Source organism: Terrapene carolina, unplaced genomic scaffold (assembly GCF_002925995.2).
Source record: "Terrapene carolina triunguis isolate 2854851 unplaced genomic scaffold, T_m_triunguis-2.0 Scaffold238, whole genome shotgun sequence".
Taxonomy (NCBI): Eukaryota; Metazoa; Chordata; order Testudines; family Emydidae; genus Terrapene; species Terrapene triunguis.
In genome coordinates, this window is record NW_020664589.1 from 9,161,247 (window position 1) to 9,183,141 (window position 21,895).

The following is a 21,895-nucleotide window of genomic DNA, read 5'->3' on the forward strand; positions in this document are numbered from 1 at the left end:
TTAAAAATATGAAAAAGTTTACATTTCTCAAAGCAACCACTTGTTTCAGTACCAGATGCCAAAAATTATTCTCTCTCTCTCACACACACACAATTCTAACACTCAATTGATTCTTCTGATTTTTATTTTTTCAAACTTCAATAAAAAAATTCTCTCCTTAGGCTTGAGACTAAACATTAGAAATGTTATGCCAAAAAAGTTTGTTTTTTTATTTCAGGAAAGTAAGAAGGAATTAAAATAATGCTTTCCAGAAGGACAGGATTCTTGAAATCTTAACTATGGATTGTTATGACTCCATAATATGCAACTGAGTACATAAAAAAATCCTCTGGTTCAGACTATTAGGAATTACCATATTTAATAAAATTTTCAAATACTCAGTTTGCCACATATACAGTTTTGTTTTATGCACAGTACTCCATATTATCTTAGTAAACATAAGGCAGTTTAGTATATACAGTGTAGAATAACAAACTTGGAAATATGAGACATCACTCTGTCATGCTGTTAATTATGAGTCTGATTGAGTAAACTGCACATGGTCCAGAGTACATAGTGCTTTGGCTCTACATTACACCTGGGAAAGGTCAGGGAGGCAGAATTAACCTCAGAGTTCCCTGTATTGCAGCGGTGTACATTTCTTACTGTGTCCCTTGAAGTAATGCAATATCCTCCCAGCCCTTTGCTGTCCCTCTTGATCCCCTTGGGGGTAAGATTGCATCCCAAAGAGCATACAAAGAAGCCGTCTCTGCTCCTTGCCCCCCATCCCATTCCCAATTCTCTCTTAGGTAAAGCCCAGCCACAATCCGGCTCTAAATCTCAGCTGAAAAGTGGATTGATACAGCCAGAATTTTTACCAGAAGTATCAGGTTTGTGGATTAACAATGAGAATTAGGTTTGATTGGATAATAACGATGTGACGGGTTGCCCCCGTTAAGATGCCACCTGATGCGCTGAGATACCACTGAGCCCGCCTGTTCTGCCAGCCTGGGCACCCTTTTTACCTGTTTTGCTGAGCTATTTGCTATTAAGCCTCCTCCAGCACACACACTGGCAGGGCCACATCTAACTGCAGAATGACACAGACACCGAGATCAGCTCTGGGAAGACTCAGCTAAGGGACTTGCCCCAGCACTCAGGTGTCCACCTCCCTTGGAGTGCAGACCCAAAGGGATATTATGAAATCCGCCCCCTCCCTCAATGTGGAGGAAGGTATGCACAGCCTCTTATTCCACCCCCACCCGCCCTGAAATTATGAATTGCACAAACTGGGTTATACAATAAACAAGAATTAAGTTTATTAACTACAAAAGGTGAATTTTAAATGATTATAAGAGATAACAGACAGAACAAAGCAGATTACTGAGCAAATAAAACAAAATATGCCAGCTAAGCTCAATATACTTAAGAAACAGTTACAAAATGTAACTTCTTACCCTAAATGTTATTTTAGGCAGGTTGCAGAGTTTCTGTAGCTTAGAGTTCCAGTTATATTTCTTTTCAGACTGGACCTGTCTCAGTCTGGACTCCCCCCTTACCTGCCCTTCAGGTATCTTTAGCAGTCATTCTTCTTGGGCAGACAGGTCATGGAGTAGAGCCCTGTTTGCCTTCCTCCCCACCCTTAAATAAGGTTTACATAGGTGAGAATCCTTTGTTTCCCAAACTTGACCCCCCCCCATCCCTTTTAGTGGAAAGTTACAAGAAGTCCAAGATAATGTTTAGTATCAGCTGTCAAGACCACCTGACTTAGGGCTTGTCTACACTGGCACTTTACAGTGCTGCAACTTTCTCGCTCAGGGGTGTGAAAAAACACCCCCGAGTGCTGCAAGTTTCAATGCTGTAAAGTGCCAGTGTAGACAATGCTACAGCGCTGGTAGCTACACCCCTGCTGAAGGTGGGTTTTTTAGAGCACTTGGAGAGCTCTCTCCCAGCACTATGCCGCGACTACACAAGCCACATTACAGTGCTGTCGCGGCAGCGCATTAACGTTGCCAGTGAAGACGTGCCCTTAGTAGTGACACAGTTACGTCCAAGGACGCCTCCCAGGAGGGAGAGAGATTAGTATCTTCACAGTCTTGTTGTTCCTTCCTAATGGCCCATCAAATCTGATGGCCTGTTGTCTGGTGGGTGTCTTCCCAATACACACTCAGTAATTGTTACATAGTCCGTATTCCTAACTTTAGATACAGAAATGATACATGAGTACAAATTGGATAATCACATTCAGTAAATCAGATCTTACATGAGCCATCTTGCATAAAGTACGTCAGTTATGTCATCTCTATAACATAACCATAATTTCATAAAGAATATGGAGTGTAATGTCACAAACGTGATACCTAAACTCAGAGGTCAGTGATGGAGAAGATTTACTTGGTCACAGGGTATGTCTACACAGCTATGAAACCGCCCCATAACCTGAGCCCTGCGAGCCCGAGTTGACTGGCACAGGCCAGTTGTGGGTTTTTCTTTGCTGTGTAGACATACCCACAGAGTCCAATATCAGCCAGTGCAAGACTGGTCCATACACAGTACATTTTCTAATGTTTTGCAAATTTTAAAACTGGAACACACTATTTTCTATTATTTCACATCTGTTCTTTAAAGCATGTTATAGCCATCTAATCAAAGGTAGGCTTGACAAAAAAAATTAATACACAGTCTTAACTGAAAAAGAATAGTCGATGACCTTAGCAGTCTCTGAGATCAAAAAACCAAACTTCCTTCTGTCTCTCAGATGTCTCTAATTACGTTGCACAAGGCATGTGTGGTTTCAGAGTTAAATGTGATGAGTCTGAACCGAGCAGAAAAAAACACTGACATTTTATATGACAAACCAAGTACAGCTGATTTCAAAATTTACTCCTTCTCAAAGGGAAGCACCAGAGAAGGGGGTCGGCTTATGAACGGGTATAGAGAGGGAGAAGTGGGACACAGCCCCTCTCCCCAACAGAGGGAGCAAGGAGAGGCAGCACAGCCAGCAGAGCCAGAAGGGAAGAGGCGGAGCCAGAGACTCTCCGCTTCTGGCTACGCTTCTCTCTCCCCAGCCTCCGAAGCAGCTGCAGCTCCGGGACTGGTAGGCTGCAGCCGTGCCGCTCGGCCCCGCCCCTCAGAGCAGGCTGTGGCCACGCCGTCCGGCCCGGCGGAGCATGCTGCAGCCATGCCACCCAGTCCAGCCCACTGGAACATGCTGCAGCCGCGCCACCCGGTCTGGCCCACTGGAGTAGGCTGCGGCCGTGCCTCCCAGCCCAGCCTGTTGGAACAAGCTGTGGCTGTGCCACCTGGTTTGGCCCACCGGAGCAGACTGCGGCTGCGCTGCCCAGCCTACCAGAGCAGCACCAGCCAGGCCAGAGACATCCTCCCCTGGCCCTCCCCAGATAAGGTGGGAAGGGATGGCATGGGGAGAGTGTGGGGGTCCCGGGCTGGGGGGGGGTCATGTGGGGGGTGGTCACAGGGGTTATTCCCCTGACTCCCAGCTTCTCCCCCCCAAAAAAATTTCCCCACCAGTTGCTGTCCTGGCCCATCAGGGTAAACAGCTGGTGCACCGGGACACTTCGTTTACTTAGGTTTACCTCCGTGCCTGCGGACGCTCGAGGTAAACAAACCATCTCGGCCCACCAGCGGCTTATCCTGATGGCCTGGAAGCCAAAGTTTGCTGACCCGTGAATTATAGGGTCGGCTTATGAACGGGTTATAAAAAATTTTCCATTTTTACTTATCCATCTTGGGGGAGTCGGCTTATAAACAAACCGGCTTATGATCAAGTATATAGGGCAATTAGTAATTAGGTCAGGTGGAGCTTTTCTTCTCCCCTTTTTTTTGTGGTGGTGATGTGTTAAATACACTTAAGCAACTGATGATGAGAAACATACCTATCAGACCTGTAATACAGAAAGGAAGTTACTGAGTAACCCCGATTAGACTAAATCCACTAAAATCCCTCATGGATCAGAACAAAATTGTTTTTTCCTTTCCACTGAAATAATACAGCTTGCTTAGTAATAAATACCAATTAACTCAAAGGAGCAGACTGTTATATAAAATATGTAGACTGGTTCTGATTTTCATTATTTAAATAATAATAAAAAAGTCACATCAAGAAGTACATGATAGACTTTTGTCAGATACACATTTACTGTGAGGCCGCTGAACTGTTTTCAGTTGAGGGGAACAGAACAGACAGGAAGCAGAGATTAAAGAATTAGAAAGTGTAGAACAAATCTTCAAAAAGGACAAATTAAATACTTATTGCACTAGAGGCAGCTAAGAGTACAGAAATACTTTTCTAGTATCACTTTTACATATAGCAATTGCTATAGTTACCAAAAGGGATGTTTCTGGGGTGATGAACAAGAGGAGATGACATCCATGCAATCAGGAATGCAAAGAGACGTTTATCCAAGACAATATTTCTAATAAGATGTGGTCCTGCTCTAGGAAAAAGTTTGAAAACCTTTATCTAAGACCATTTGAAAAAGTTGATTTCACAGGATAGGACCAAAGAATATAGAATTTACCTCAAAACTTAAAATGCTCATTTCAGTGGTTGCTAATAGCATTCAAATATTGTCAGTCCTAATTTCTAATTTGCTTCATTAAACTATCATAATGGTGGCTGTCTGCTTGTTAATTATTCTTTATTATATTTCAGACACTTTAGAAGTATTCGCTTAAGTGACTCACTGTTCTCTGAACAGGGGTTAGCATATCATTATATTGTGGTTTTCCTTTAAAGAAATAAAATATAACTTTCAAAAGTAATTCTTGGATTCCCTTAATAAACTGAAGTACTCAACCACTACAATTTAATTACAAAACCCTAATTTAGAGGGCCACCTCTCTAATCCACTAAAAGCTATCTGTACATACCAGTGATAATTTCCCAGATTTAACAAGTATGAAATCAATGACATGAAGATATACTAAGTACCGTGTGTGTATATTACCTTCTGACTACTGAAAGATGTAGATGTGAAGCATGATTCAGTGAGGAAAATGCCTTTGTTCCATTGTAGCATACAGACACATGGACACAAAGTCTGAAATTGCTGACTTTTTTTTCCCGCTGTCCCCTCTTCCCCCCCCGGAAAGGTGTCATATATGGAGTTACTCCACACATACACGCATGCCTACCAACTAGAAAGTCTATAGAACACATCAAAATCTTAAACTCTCAGTTCTGCTCTCTATGCATCCAGTGGCAGATCTTTCTCTAGCCCAGTAAAAGCCTACAATGCCAATTCAAAACAGCCTTTCAGCAGAGGTTACTAAGGCTGCATCTACACTGCCACTTTCAGCACTAAAACTTTTGTCATTCAGGGGTGTGAAAAAACACCCCCCTGAGCGACAAAAGTTTTAGCACTGAAAAGCATCAATATTGACAGCGCTTTATCGCCGGGAGCAAGCTACCACCGCTTGTTAGGGGTGGGGGTTTTTTAATTGCCGGAAGAGCTCTCCCCCGGCAATAAAACGTGTCTACACTGCCCACGTCACAGCGCTGCCATGGCTGCACTGTAACGTGGGTAGTGTAGACAATCAGGGTCTTACAAAAGCCATGGTGAAACTAGAAAATATTTCAGTCTATTTGTCAAAGCACTTGCAGATCTTATTTCAAAGCAAGTGAAAAATATTTTAACAGAATTACTATTTACTATAATGCTCTGGATAGAAAGTGCAAACCCATTGGCTAATAACAGCTCTCTTGGTGAAAGTAAAAGGTATTTAACAAGTTGATGAAGCCAAATAGTCAGCACAGAAATGTTTGCAGTCACTTTCTATTCAGGCTTCTGCAGAGTGGTTTTAGGAATATAATTACCAGAATTTATCATGAAGGTGCACAAATATTTTTTGAATATATGAATATCAGCATGCCAATTAAGGATTAATAAAGTGTGCCCTCATCCTATGGTACTGCACTGCAACTTAGGCCTGGTCTACACTACGACTTTAATTCGGATTTAGCTGCGTTAATCCGAATTAACCCTTCACCCCTCCACACTACAGAGCCAGTTAATTCGAATTAAAGGGCACTTAAAATCGATTTCTGTACTCCACCTCGACGAGCGGAGTAGCGCCTAAATCGATTTTGTTAATTCGAATTAGGGTTAGTGTGGCCGCACACCACCGAATTACTGTGGTTAAAGTAATGGGGTAGTGTGGCCGCACACCACCGAATTAATGTTGTTAAAAACCGAATTAATGTGCTTAGTGTGGCCGCGCACAATCGAATTTATACAACCTGTTTCCCAAATTCGAATTATCTAAATTCGGATTAATCCTGTAGTGTAGACATACCCTTACACAAAAATAGCTCCACTCAACACCATCTGAAGGAAATCTAGTTGTTAATTAGTTTGTTTACCAAAGAGAATGAGAAAAAAAGTTTAACATGATCCAAACCATGCATACTCATGAAGACACCAAATATTAAGGTAAATGACATAGCTACATAGTGCAAGATTTATATACTGAAACGTAACTAAACCTTTCCATGTAAATCACTGCCGTCTTGCACTATATAAGGACCTAACTTGTAATCTTTTTCATATAAAAAAAGATTAATTTAGGAAGCAAGAGAGTCACTGAATTGGAGCAGCACATATCCTTTTACAGTTCCAGTAGCACTGTCTTGCAAGGGTAAAGCTAAAGGAATACTGTGAGAAACTTAAACATGACTGAGGATATTAAATGAGCTCCTAGTATTGAAAGTTATTGGAAACTGATCTCTTCCTTATTAATGCAATTCCCCATCATATACAAAAAGGTATCTCTATGTTCCAGAATGCAAACAGTGTTTTAATCTTTAATTACATTCTCAACTTTAACTCTTCTGGAGAGAAGTATAGACATGGGCCTGAGGATTATTTCTTTATTGCATATCATCTCTCTGGTATTTAATGAATATTGTCTCTTAATACAGCCCTGACAGTAGGGGCAAAGCAGAACTTTAGAATTGCACAAAGAACTCTGGATGACTTTTCCCAAAAAAGCAACAAAAGTTACTGCCACAGACTTTTTGCATTTTCTTTCTTGAATAGTTTTAAAAGAAACCTTTCCAAAAGTTAAATTTGAGACTAAACACCAGACTGCTCTTTATAGAATGATGTAATAAGTGTTGGAGTACCATTCATATTATTAGTTAGGGTTAGGTAAGGACTTCCATTATAAATGTCCCTTTTCCCAAAGATTTATAAATTAACTGTCACAATTAGCTGGGAATCTGAAATTATTGAGCTCAACGCAGGAATTACTGGGTGTAATTTTATGGCCTGCATAATGCAAAAGGTCAGACTTCATGATCATAATGGTCTCTTCTGGCCTTAAAAACCTATGAAAGTTTATCCGTTTGGACATTCTTTGTACTCATTTTAAAAAATAATCTGTTTTTGAAATACACAGAATGTTGTTAGAATATATATGGAATAAGAAAAGATCAAGAGTGAGTGCAGATACTTTGTACAGACCCATTAAACAGGCAAACTTGCTGTTCCAAATATTCTATGGTACTATGTGGTGGACTGGCGGCACTCTAACCCAGACCACACTAGGTCTTTATTGAACAAGAAAATTGCAGCACTGTAGACATCTCTAGACTACCATGCATTAAGAAAAAAAACACGCCTTCCAAAAATTTACACATATCCTTTACAAAAGGCCACTCTACGGGTTTAGGATAGAACTAGAGATGAGATGAGTTCTTTTCCCTCGCCAATGACACCCACTGCAAATAACCCAGATCTTAATCCAGATCATGAACCAGTGCATTTCCAAGACTGGGAGAGCCATGGAATATACTCTGTTAGTGAGCTATTCAGTAAAGAAACTTTTCTGACTTAAGAGATCAAAACTAATTTCACCTGGCCCACTCTCCCTTGGTACCAGTACATTCAAGTCAGGCATTATGTTTCTCAGCTTTCTAGAAAGCCTATTCTATACAGTAAGCTAATTTTAATAGGAGTAATGGCATCTGGTCAACTAGGAAACAAAACAAAAAAAATCACTAATTTTTATCAATCTTTGCAGACAGCTTTCCTAACCAAAACACTGTCCATATTGGGAAAAGAACATGGATAGACAAATTACCCCAGAGGAATGTGGTTTGATCTGGAAAAGAGGACCAGCAACCTCAGTCTGCAGCACAATAAAAAAAAAAAGTCTTTAAGATACTGTTTCAATGACACCTCACATCAGTCAGGTTGAGAGAGAGAGAGAGAGAGAGAGAGACTGAGACTGACTGTTGGAGAAACTGTGGTGAAAGAAGAGATTTTACGCATATATGGTAGGCATGTCCAGTCAGAGAGTATTGGGATGCAATCTATAACCAAATATCACAAATAGTTGAATAGTTATTACCAAACGATCTTTTAGTAGTCCTAATGTGGCTTCCTAGTGGAAATAGTCACACCTGAGGAAAGGAAGAATTAATCTCTCATCTGCTAGAAGCTGCTTGGTTATTGGTAGCCTTTCACTGGAAAAAGAAATATAGCCCAACCATAAAGGAATGGTTCAAAAAATATGGGAAGTTGTGGTTATGGAAAGATTAACACACCAATTACATACCCAGCAAACAGGCAGAGGACAGAAAGATCTGATGACTACATTACTGTATGAAGTCTCTAAACAAAAGCTAACTGTTGCAATTATTGTTTTGTTTCTGATATTTACATATGATTTGTAAACTTGTTAAAAATTTCCTAAATAAATAGTAAAAAAAAAAAATCTATGAAGTAAACTAGACATTGTTAATTCTGTAAAATAATGAAAAAAGTCACTAACTTGCCCCTCAAGAAACCTTGGCAGAATTGACCATTAGAATTTTTCATAGTCATGTCAGTAGCATCTAATTTAGAAAATGCAGATTTACACAAGATAGGCTCCATATAATCTATTCTGGCATATTTGATCACTAGGAACACAGTTTATATTTGTACACACCTTTTAGTTAAGAGATAAAACATAGTAATTCATTTTAGTATATTACATACAAATTACAGTACTGGCTATTTTAAAATATATCTCCTCAAGAGACAAATGGTTCAAATGAGTCGTTCCAAGCCTGAGTAAATAAGATAGAATTTTATAACTTTCAAATATATATATAAAAATATATAAATTATGCTTTGATAAGAACATAAGAACTGCCATATTGGGTCAGACCAATGGTCCACCAAGCCCAGTATCTTGTCTGTGAAAGTGGCCAGTACCAGAGCTTCAGGAGAGTATACAGAACAGGGCAGTTGGAGTGACCCACGCCTGTCTTCCCCCAACTCCACCCAGCTTCTGGCAGTGAGAGGTTCCGGATTGCTCCAAGCATGAGATTAGCTAATAGTCACTGACAAACCTACCCTCCATGAACTCATCTCATTCTTTTTTGAACCCAGTTATACTTTTGGCTATCGCAACACCTCATTGCAATGAGTTCCACAGGTTAATTATGCATTGTGTGAAAAAAATAAAAGTAAACAATTAAAGTTGGCAAAAAAACTGACTGTGAAAGAGAAACTGGCATGTCAATAAGTGATATGTAATATGGAACAAAAAGGTAAAAACTGATTTATGGATATCTGTAATTTTATTTTTCTAAGCCTAGAAAAAGAGATCTCTGCTGAGCCAGTGAATTAGTGTTTGTAAGGAAGCTATATCATCATCAAAGGACCTTCTTCTCCCTAGACTCCTTGAGGATGCATGAATGCACATACACCTATTGCATGCAGCTACCTTGAAAGGACTACTTGGAGATAAGGCAGTATATGAACGGGGACTGTCTGATATGATGATTAATTTTAGAAATCATCCTAAGACTTGCCATGGACACCGGGGCTCAAATAACCAGTTGAGTGGGAGAAGGGGACCTCCCAAGAAGATCTCCAAGACAGAAAAGACTCAGGCTGACCAGTGAGTGATCAAAGATGAATGATTTCCAAGATACGCTAGGTTTTATTTTCATTTTTCTGTAACTAAGTAGGAATGCCTTATCTAGTTTAGTTTATGAAAAACAAATCTAAATACGGTCGGCAAACCATTTCTTTTGTCTTACAAAGCCATTTATATTGCTATTTGAATGGTTGGCTGCTGATTGGTCAATTTCATGCAGAGGGCCCCAAAGAGATGAACTCCTCAACCAGTGAGGAGAGGCAGTGAAGGAGTTCCTAGATCCTCCATCCCCCAATTGACATCTTAGTTGGAGGGGCCCAGACAAAGTGTCTTCTCCCATTAATGTGTGTAACAAAGTGCTGCAGTTATGCATTGACAAGGAGAAAAATCTAAGGAGGAGCAGACCTAGTGAGAAAGTGTGTGATCGGCAGAACTCACTGGGCCATGTTCCTCCTACAACGCCCTGAATTAAACCAAAGATTAAAGAAATTATTTTCATGGCTTTCAGTTGTGCATGTTCGATTTCTTGAACAATTTTATAGATGTCTTTTCTATTTAAATGAGTCATTTTCCTGGTCCTGTTTCATACAAAGTAGATTAAAGGCCTGAATTTAGATTCAGAGAAACTTCCACTCACTTAATTCAGATGCTTTCTTTGTCAGTTTAGGAAATATATTGGAAACATTTATATTCAATGTAAGTAAAAAGCCCTAAAGCAAAACAAAAAATAAAAAAGCACCACACACCAAAACAAAACAACAAAACAAAAAACTTTACTCATTTATACTCAGACCTCTCTGTCAATTGAACCATGAGCCAGAGAGTTCTGAGCAAATAAAAACCTATTTTCCCAATACAATGAATGTCATAATGGAAGACCCTAAACATACCAACTGGTGAGAATCTCAACCACTATATTAGAGAATAATTTAAACTTTAGATACTGTTCCAGTTCTAGGAAAGAACTGAACTGAAGTACTGAAAAAACACTATCTATAAAGCTATACAAACTATTGGGTCTAGTCTTTATTTGATACCCCTAAAAAATCTCATTAACACTAATAGACCACCCTGTGTTTGCCAACAAGTATAACTCCAAGAATAAAGTGAGCTCACTGTGGTTACCCTGTTCTCTCTTCACCATATCACAGTGTTTCATGCTGATCTTGTTTCTCAGCTGTGCAGTAACACATCTGAGTGTCTGCTGTGCTCTCAGCAGGGCCGTGCATTGGCATGTTAAGTTAAATGTGTCTCCTCAGTGGAACGAAGGAGAAATCCCGTTAGGACTGAGGAGGGGAGAAAGAAGAACATCACTAGTCATGTTCTTTTGTAGATCTCTACTATCAGAAGAGAGAGATGGACCACCATCATAACGTTCCTCCCCCTCTCCTATTCAACTGCTAAAGAAATCTGCTACTGGAAAGCAAACAACACTAGAGGCGTCTTGTTAAGACTCAACGATAGCAGAGCAAAAGCAGTTACTTACCTGCACAGTAATTACTGTTCTTTGAGATATGGGTGTAGAGGTGTATACCACTCAGGGGTTCATACACCAAGCGCACTGAACTCCGGTAACTGCTTAACAGCACCTGCCCGGGTGAAACTCATGCCTTTCAGGCCCGTAGACCTTCTCATGGCTATATAAGGGCAGTGCCTCCTCCCTGACCCACCTCTCTTCCTTCACACCAGAATCCAAGGCTAATGATGCCAATGTAGAAGGGGACGGTGGGTGGAATATGCATCTTCACCCACATCTTGAACAGCAACAGTTACAGTACAGTTAGTAAACATTTTTCTCCTTCTTCAAGTTGTTGCATATGTGTATGCCACTCAGGTGATTCAAAACCTGTAACTGGAGGAGGTGGGGCTCAGAGACTAACTCAAGAACGATTGTAAAACCACCTTCTCAAAGTTTGCCTGATACTTGGTAAAAGTATGTGTTGAAGATCAGATACCTTTCACATAAGAAATAAATGATGACTTCACTAAATACATGGTTGTGCCTCCTTTTAAACAGACGAGAAACCTTCAACTTCTGACAATACTCATCCACAGTCAAATTTATAGCCATATATATATCATGCTGATGCTTCAATATGTACATCTTTCAAGAGTAATTAAGAGTAACCCATCCCAGCCCAAACTCATGTTGTCAAAAAGTATGAATAAATCTACCAATTAATTCTGTTTTCCTTGCAATTGTTTGTTCCACTAGGAAAAAATATTTTAGATTACTATTTCTTTCTATTGGCAGTTTTCTAATGAACATTTATTCAAATAAATGGAATATCCTATATTTGAACCAGCTACATTTAGCTGCACTAGAGAGGCATATTCAGAAGCCTTTCTGGTATGCAGCTCAGAACTGTAAGGATTTAAAAGACTGAAGGGGTTATTAAGTAAACATGCTGTTGCTAAGCAAAAAACCATGTGTAATAGGTTCTGGTTGAAATATAGCTTGCTAAAGTAGTTTAGAAACCCTATAATAGTTAGGCTATTTGTGATGCGCTGTAGCACACTGTTCCACCACATCTGGGAGACTCAAGTTCTGAATTGCCAGCTTCACAAGGGAATGTAACTAATTGGATATAATTAGCCTTTGGGATACAATGCCAGCATGAAAGGCCTTCAGAAAATTCTTTATCCATGTCAAGTATCAAAAGGGGTAGCCGTGTTAGTCTGGATCTGTAAAAGCAGCAAAGGGTCCTGTGGCACCTTGTAGACCAGTGGTTCCCAAACTTGTTCCGCTGCTTGTGCAGGGAAAGCCCCTGGTGGGCCGGGCCGGTTTGTTTACCTGCCACGTCTGCAGGTTCGGCCAATCGCAGCTCCCATTGGCCTGGAGCAGTGAACTGCGGACACTGGGAGCCGCAATTGGCCGAACCTGCAGACGTGGCAGGTAAACAAACCGGCCCGGCCCACCAGGGGCTTTCCCTGCACAAGCAGCGGAACAAGTTTGGGAACCACTGTTATAGACTAACGGATGTATTGGAGCATGAGGTTTCGTGGGTGAATACATGCATCCAACGAAGTGGGTATTCACCCATGAAAGCTCATGCTCCAATACGTCTGTTAGTCTACAAGGTGCCACAGGACCCTTTGCTGCTTTATCCATGTCATTATCCATCTTACTTCCTGAGCCGTAGGGTGGTAGTTTCCTGGCATTCCTGCACTGGGATAGAATTGTACCTGAATTCATGAAACATCTGGTCCTCGCGCTCGGGAATGGCTCATTTGATTTTTCAACAGAGTTCTGAGGGAATCCAGACTGCCTAGAGTCTGACACCAAGCGAAGGTCATTGCGTTGCTGAAACCTGGGAAAGACCTACACTTGCCTTCGAGCTGAAGACAATTTCACTTCTAAGCGTTTGTTTTAAAGGTCCTGAAGTATCTTCTTTTTCAAAGAATTTCACCATCTGTGGAAGGCATGCTGGCACCAGAGCAAGCTGGTTTTCACCGCAGTCATAGTACATGTGATCAAGTGCTGACACTTACAACTTGGAATCAATTTTTGATCAAACATAAGCTGAAGACTGGTTCAGTTTTCCTTGATCTGACCCTGGCATACAATATGGTTTGGCACATGGGCCTTTTGATGAAATTGTCTAGAACTGTACCAAGTTGGTTAATATGTGCAATGGCTCGGTTTTTGAGAAATTGCAATTTCTGTGTGCATATTGATGAGAGAACAAGTGCTTGGAAGCACCAGAAGAATGGCCTCCTACAAGGATAAGTAATATCTCTAAGATTACTCAACTTATATTCAAATGACCTACCATATACCGGGTCTCACAATTTATGCAGATGACATATGCCTCGGCACTCAGTCACACTCCTTTGACAAACTTAAGAGTGTTCTGAATGCAGATCTGACGGCTACAACTAATTATTGTCATTGGTGGCGCCTGATACCAAGTGGAATAAGACTGTGTCTTACACATACATAATGCACAAGCAGGCAGAGAGCTGAACATAGTTCCCAGTGGTCAGCGAATAAAGCGTAGTTCACGCCTGGTCCATCTAGGTGTCACGTTGGAAAGAACTCTTACATATCATGACCATCTTACAAAGAAAGCAACTAAGGTCAAAATGTGCAAAATTGGACGGAACAACATGGGGCACCGACATCCAAATGTTACGCACTTCAGCCTTGGCACTCTGTTATTCAGTGGCGGATATTGAGCTCAAGTATAGCCTCACTCGTCTCACACAAAGATGACTGATGTGCAATTTAATTCCACAATGGAGGGACACTTAAATCTACTTCTCTACCATGGTTACTGGTTCTCTGCAATACTGCTCTGCCCAGTGTTCACAGAGAGGAAAGCATAGCAAAGCTCGTGACAAAATTGTGTGATATGCCACATCTACTGTTAATTAAAGACTTGTTTAATCCACAACATGGTTGTCTGCCCTCGCATCGCCAGTTGCGGATAAGTTTACTGGGTGAGGGATTTATGGTAGAGGATACATGGCGAGCTTCATTGTCTGCAGAGAAAGTGACAAATAATTATCTTGTCTCGGACCTCATGCAAAGTCAACCCGGGTTTGATTTACCACGAAGGCAATGAAGCCTTCTGAACTGGTTTCATACTGGACATGGAATTTGTACTGCTGTGGAATTTTGGTGGCATTTTAGTGACAGTCTACTATGTCAATGTGGGCAGCCATGACACACATTTTTGAGGACTGCAAAATTACTCAACTTCCTGGAGGACTTATTGCCTTGAACATCACTGATAAGAATGCTGTGGCTTGGCTTAACCAGATTGCATATGCCCAATAAACTCAGCTGTGTTGCTGTGTGTTCCAACTTAGACTTGCTTCCCTGAAACAACAAACTGAAGTGCAGAACCAGTTTTATCTCCCCTTGCACTAAGAAAAACTTTAGGCAATGCTACTGCTCTGAATAACATTTAAGTGTTACTGAATCCCTAAAGACAATGCTACTAAAGACGTGCAACTTAATTTAATATTTTTACTGAAACAAGAATATTTGTCAAAATAAAAAAAATGCTTATTTGTTCAAATACACAATAGATACAAGATATCTGAATTTCCATGGCATAAATAACAGCAAAGTGGTGGGAAGAATTCTACACTTCCTAAAATGCCTTTTCAAGGAAACATCTGGTTTGTGCTGAAGATTCTTCTCATACTGCTTCTGCTGTTATGAGGAATGAGGAAAATGAGAAGGGAGAATTCATTATACCCATGAAACTGTAGCACAATTGGGACAACATAATCCATTTGTCACTCCATTTTTATACTTTGATGCAAGATATCAGATTAAGCATAACAATGGACTGTCAAATACAAAAATAGACAGAACAAACAGATCAAATATTGATTAATTAATGTAGCACAACATGTAGTCATCTTAATCCACGGAAATGCAATTATATGTTCACTATTAGAGAAACCAGAATTATTGCAGATTGTCTGCAACAGCACCACAGCATGTGGTTATGCAGTATGCATACAACAACTGAGGCATCAACTGATCTCCCGACATGCAACATATTTGAGTAAGTTTTTTTTTTTCTCTCTCTCTCTCCTCTCTCTTTTTTCAAAACTGAGAATATTTGAGCACCTGGAAAGATAGCACACAGAGGAAACTTTCTCACCCCAACTGGAAAATATTAATAATGTACCCTTTTATCTCAATAATCCTTCAACTGCTGCAGTTTATTTTGTTGGCCCTGAATCACTAATCTCAAGCAGGAAGGAATCTGAATAAGATGTTCCCAGGATGATATTGCTATGCTAGCCACATTTTCAAACAACTGCAACTTTCAAATCAGACACCTCTTAAACTTTCTACAATTCTGTTCTCACCACTGGCCAAAGCAGTTAGACATCCAGTCGATGGGCCTGATCCAGCCTTCATGATGAATTTATGTGGTCCATGGGAAATATTTAGAATCTGCATATACCCAGCTTCCATTGGGGAGAAGAAAAAAAAAAAAAACTTTCTAGTCCTCATGATTGAGAAGAAAACCTTCCAAACATGGATCAAGTATAACAGATGCAGTACTGTCTGAAGCTGCAGACAGCCTGCAAGAGGTGAACTTCCCTGCCTACCAATAATCTCACTGGCATGTTGATTCTGAAGCCTAACGATACAAAATGTAAACATTAACTTTTTCATTGTTTATTTTAGTGGCAGAATGGGGTAGAAGTGGGAGTAAAGCCTAAGGATAAGACTGGGAATTGGAAGTTGATGCAGGAAGGAAATTCAGAAAGAAGAAACGAGAAGTGACACAAGAACAGTGAAAAGAGAGAACAGAAAGGTTAATGAAGAAAGAAGAGGGGAAAAAAGTGAGGTGGAGGAGAAGAGAAATATAGCTGATCCTTAAGGTGAGCATATTTTCCACCTGAGTGATGCTGTTTGTGGCAATAAGGTATTGAACAAATAACAATAATATGACAGTAACTACAAGTTTAGTTACTACACTAAGACTCTATTCTACCCATGATATACTCTGGTCACATTTTCAGGCTTTCCTCCGCAACCAAGAAGGTTAGAAACATAATTTAAAAAAATAAAAAAAAAAATCAAGCTGAGATTTTTCTGTAATCATAGGATTTCAGAAGCTGGGGCTATGAGGAAAAACAACAAATATCATAAGACTCGCAATAAAATAGAGAGAATTGGCAACACAATACTCTGGCCCATGAACCATAATTAAAAATGGAATTTGTGTCTCTCTACCAAATTAATTTGACTCCTCTGCCAAAGAAATACACACATTCAACCAAAGTCTACCCAAGTTACCACCGCAGTCCAAAGTCAATGCAGTTACATTGATATAACAGAGTGATATCTGGCCCTACATCATTTAATTTTGCTAAAGCAGCCTTTTTAACCATCCTGCTATTGATATATTGGTAAGGAGATACAACAGTTGATAGATTTTTGAATTACTAGCTGTTTAAAGTTACTATACAAGGAGAAAACTCTGCTGATTGCACTTTGCTCTCATTTCATTTTATCTTAAGAAAGCTTGGATTTCCATTAGGTCCAGCACTGCCTAAGTGCCAAAGACTCCAGTGTCGACAGAGAAGTAATACGGTATTTATACATCAGTGGATCTTGTTCTACGTGAAAGGCAGCAGTCCGTTTTTACCCGCTGCAAGTATGTTCAGTACCCTGAATAATCACTTAACACTTCATTTCCTATTATAATAATAATTTTCTTATACATAACTAAATATTTTAAACAGTTTACTTATTTATAAGCCTAGCTGTGGGTGTCTCAGTGTTTCTGGCATCACAACACAGACTGCCTAGAGTGCTGTTGTCTATTTCCTTAAACATTTTCTAGGTGTCCTCATAATTGCTTGTCACCTGTAAAGGAGGTTTCAATCCAATGAAAAATTAACATATGGTGAACAGATGGACTGAGAACAGGCATTTGTCAAGAAAGTACTAACACCAAAGACTTTTTGGCTCCAGTCTTTTAGGACTTTCTGAAAAGACCTACTCAAATCTCCTAGTCACTGATCAGTTAATGAAGAATCTTGCTTCAATGTCAATCTGATCTTGAAAAAAATACTTTCAAGGCCAGCTGGAAAGGAGAATTCCTGTAATTCAGATTTGTTGTTAGAGTCCAAAGTAACATTCAGCGAGACTGACAGGCAGCAATACATTGTTTGCGTGGTACCCATAGTCCCCATCCATTTACTGGTCTCACTCCTCTATAGAGCAAGCCCATACAAAAGCCTCTTAATATTAAAAAGTTAATTTTTTAAATTAAAAATAAAACACAACACACAATAAGAACTCTCTCAAAAATGTTCCACTACTTACTGAGGTGGTAAAACAAGAGTTGTAGGTTGGGCTTTTGGTCTCCGTTTTGCAGATACTCCCATCTGGTTGGCAGAACGTTTCAAAGACTGTTGATTCAAAAGGCCAGACGCTAACCCTGCATGGTACTGCAACTAGAGAGCAAAGTGAAATCAGCAAAGAGACAGTACATTAAAAATCCTCCCCTTTGCCCAACTGCAATATTCTATAATCTCAGATTTTCATCACCTGCATCCTTAGTAACACAACAGCTACTTGCTGCTAGTAAGACAGCAACTACATCTCTACCCCGATATAACGCGACCCGATATAACATGAATTCGGATATAACGCGGTAAAGCAGCGGTCCAGGGGGGCGAGGCTGCACACTCTGGCAGATCAAAGCAGGTTTGATATAACGCGGTTTCACCTATAACGCGGTAAGATTTTTTGGCTCCCGAGGATAGCGTTATATCGGGGTAGAGGTGTAATACTTTGCACTTTATAGCACCATCCATACAAGCACTTTATAAATATTAAATATAATTTACACTTTACAACAGGTCCATGAGGAAGGTAGATATTCCCATTTTATAGACAAGGAAACTAAGCCACAGAGGTTAAGTAACTTGATCAAGATAACAGCAGTTCTGCAGGTGAGCAAGTAACAGAATCAATATTTCCTGCAACCCAGTATTGTTCATAAAACCCTAGAACATTCTCTCTCTCTAACAACCAAGCATTCTGATTTTTTTTCCTATTTGAAGTCACCATGCTAGTTTTATAGGAGGCTTTATCTACGTGAATGACCTGTGACCAATATTATAATTTCTGCTAGACTACTCTTTTAGGCTTGAAAGCAGAGCCCACAATATATTAAAAACTGTAGTGTTTAATAAGCTACAGATACAAACTAATTAAGGACAATATGTTGCGTCCAAGTTGACCTAAATGCTACGGAGGCAGCCAATTTCTCTTAAATATTTATTTCAGATGCCAGGAAAACTGATCCCATAATCTGCTGCTCTATGCAAAATAAATTTGTGAACCTGGACATTTCAGAGACCCGTACCAGAATAATAATAATTTAAAAAAAACAACCCACAAACTTGATTCCAATGGTCTATAAATATAGGCACATTTTCACTGATAGCGCTCATTAATTCAAAGAAGTAATATTTTACTATATAAACAGATTTTTAATGAACAAGATACGACAACAATTATTTGTGAATGGGTAACAGATCATACACAATAAACCAAGAGATTCAGGGATCCTTAAAAGAAGAGGATCAGGAAGCTGGCTACACTAGGAAAATCTAGTTTTTGTTGCAATTGCTTGCACCTGCTCATTTTGCAAATGAAAATTTCATCTGAAGTAGCGGTCTTCTCCATGCATTTATTTTAGTTGACAGTGATAGTGAAAGACAATATGTGAAGGACGTACGTGAACATGGAAGACAATTTTACTGAGCGCATTCTCAGATAGACATGCCGGTGTCCTTATGGTGAAACCAAATTATTAAAAGGATAAGTTGCAAATTAACCTTAACAGTTCTTAAGTCATCCTGATCAATGAGTTCACCCTACCCCAGATTCTGAAGTAAAAAGCACCAGATATTTACTCAATGTTAGCCAAGTGGAATTCTTTCCATATCTGTAGCCCTGTATCAGTGTTTTGTCAAAGTGTCTACACATTTGTTTTGAAAAGGTCAGCTATTTTACAATTTAGGGAAACTAATCCCATGATCACCACATAAGAAAGTCATAGCTTCCTCGGCATAACCTAACAATGTTCAGAAAATAAAATCCACTTACACACCACTGTTCCACAGAGTTGTGACTGAAAATGAAAGAAACAAAACCAATTGAAATTATCATCTTGAAAATGGCTATAAAATGAATGAAGCTATCCAGTGAGCCAATAAGACTTAAATGTCAGTGTTTAGAGCATCCATATTGCTTTTTTAACAGCTTCCTGATTTACTTGGTCGATTTGCCATGTGATTTATACAGCACTATGACACAGACAAAGATGTATAGCAGTCTTAATAAAAGCAGAACTACTCTCAGCTAGGGAAAGGGAGGGGTATCATATTGCTCTAACAACTCATCTTAGACCAATGAATTTTGCTCAAATTTGTTTTTCTCCTACAAATTTCTTAAATGGGAAATCAATGAACGAAAGGGACACTACAAGTTTGAAAGACAATGTTTCAAAATGTCAGGGGCTTAGTTTTCTATCTCCACTACCAGAATTTGCAATGAGTGCAATATGCACAGTGTTTTATGGAATTAAAGGGAAAGACAGCTTGGCAGGAGACCTCTTCCTGGCTCTAGGAACATTCCCTTCCCTTTTCTTCATTGCATCTTATTATGATCAGTGCAAACTCAGCCATTTTGTCCCTGCTGACACTACTCTGGAAGAATTATGCTCTCTGTGCAGAGTGGCACAATAGGTATTTTACCCAAAATGGCATCATTTTGGCCACTTGCTCAAAAGACAGAGCAAAAATAGTACTATTACAGATGAATTATTAATATTACCATTTTAAAATGTGATACTATTCAGAGACCTTCTGGTGTATTTCACACTTAGGGGCCAGGTACAAGAAAAGTATGTACCATTTTTTAAAAATTAGCATTCCAGAAAACAAACTATGTCCTTGAATGCTGACTCCCAGTAATTCAGTGACTTTTTGTTAATTAGGTGTGTGCTAATTCTATGCTTCCAGGAACACAAACCCAACTGTCAAAAACCTATAAGGACCCATTAAATATTTAAAAAAACCATCTTTACAATGAGAGAAAGGGTCAAAGTTAATAAAACTGATAGGCAACTCCTGTCCAATCTCATTTATACATTATTTAAGCATCACATACTGTATTGTACATTTTTGAATCAAAAAGACTGGGAAAATGTTTCCTTAGTCACAGGTTCTGAAGAACAGAACCAAAGCTGAAGGTAATTCAGATTTATTACTATTTACAAATACAGGCATGAGATTTAATGCATATAGATAGATAATGTGGTATATACAGTACACATAAAATGTACACTTACCATGCACACATTTATCTCCCAATGTTCCATGAGAGCAACTCTTGTTTCAAAAAGGAGGACCATGAAACGTTCTATAATAGTTCTCTACTTTTCAAAATAATATGTTCATTTTATGGCATGGTCAAATGTGAGCAGAATAAAGGATTGGGGGAGGGAAATACACCTTTTCATCATACCTGGTTATTCTAGGTTTTCTGTTCTGTTACTCCATTTGCAGTTACTCTATTATTCTGGTTTCATGGGCTTTTTAGAAAGTCCCTTATTCCCAGCATGAAATTATCACAGTACAGTTATTATAGGAGCTAATAAAAACTGCTAGTCATTCTATTATCAGAAATTTTCTGTATAGGAATTATCCTACAGATGGGATATACAACCAATACTGTCAACACCAACTATTCAAAAGTCATGAGTCCTACCTTAAAAAAAATAATCAGGTTTATTTACTTAAAAAAATTGTGGGGTTCTTTTATTTGCCTTTTGGTCTCTTTGCCTTTAAGGTGCTTTCAAGAGTTTCTATGCAACCATGAGGGCTAGAAATTCTCTTTAAAAAAATATGAGATTCTCTTGCAATTGCCTGACTCCAGGAAAATTACCTTTAAGAAAAACATGAGATCCGCAACAAATTAGCGAAAGCTAGCAACATTGAGTAACTAAGCTGTCTTTAATGACTGGCTGAGATAATGTTTAAGACGCTGCAAAATATATACAATTTCACATAGTATTATTCCATTGTTTTACTGCTTGCCCTATCCCTACTTGTTCACTCTGGCATGCAATAGCTCAACGCCTTTATTTTGCTCACAGTATTACTACTATATATGGTGATCCAGAACACAAGCACCTCTGTTGGCATACTTCCAGCATTTCTTGAAGAAGAAAAAAAAGTGCTTTGAAATACTTGTATAAATAGTAATTATTAATATTACTTAAAAACAAAATATTGAAAGAATCATAACCTTCACATTAATAAACTGTAAAATACTTGCTATTATTTTTACTCAATTCAAAGCCAACTCGCACTCCCCTGGATGGTGAAAAAATATTTGGCTTCTGTAGCTCAAGCCAGCCTGGGATGTTTAACAGAACATCGGTCAAGAATGGATTCAATACAAGTAGGGAGAGGAATGAAACGAGTTCAAGAAGTCTATGACTTGGTCTATCCACTCCTT

At 39.2% G+C, this 21,895-nt stretch overlaps 1 protein-coding gene across 2 annotated transcripts in view; it reads right to left on the reverse strand.

The window, feature by feature from the left end:
- The window catches only part of MED27 (mediator complex subunit 27), a 166,941-nt gene that overhangs the window by 81,947 nt on the left and 63,099 nt on the right, over nt 1-21,895 (reverse strand). For both annotated transcript variants that reach the window (XM_024192912.2, XM_024192911.2), the window contains exon 3: nt 17,684-17,814. In XM_024192912.2, coding sequence (XP_024048680.1) covers nt 17,684-17,814 — 131 coding nt within the window. The remainder of the gene's footprint in view (nt 1-17,683; nt 17,815-21,895) is intronic.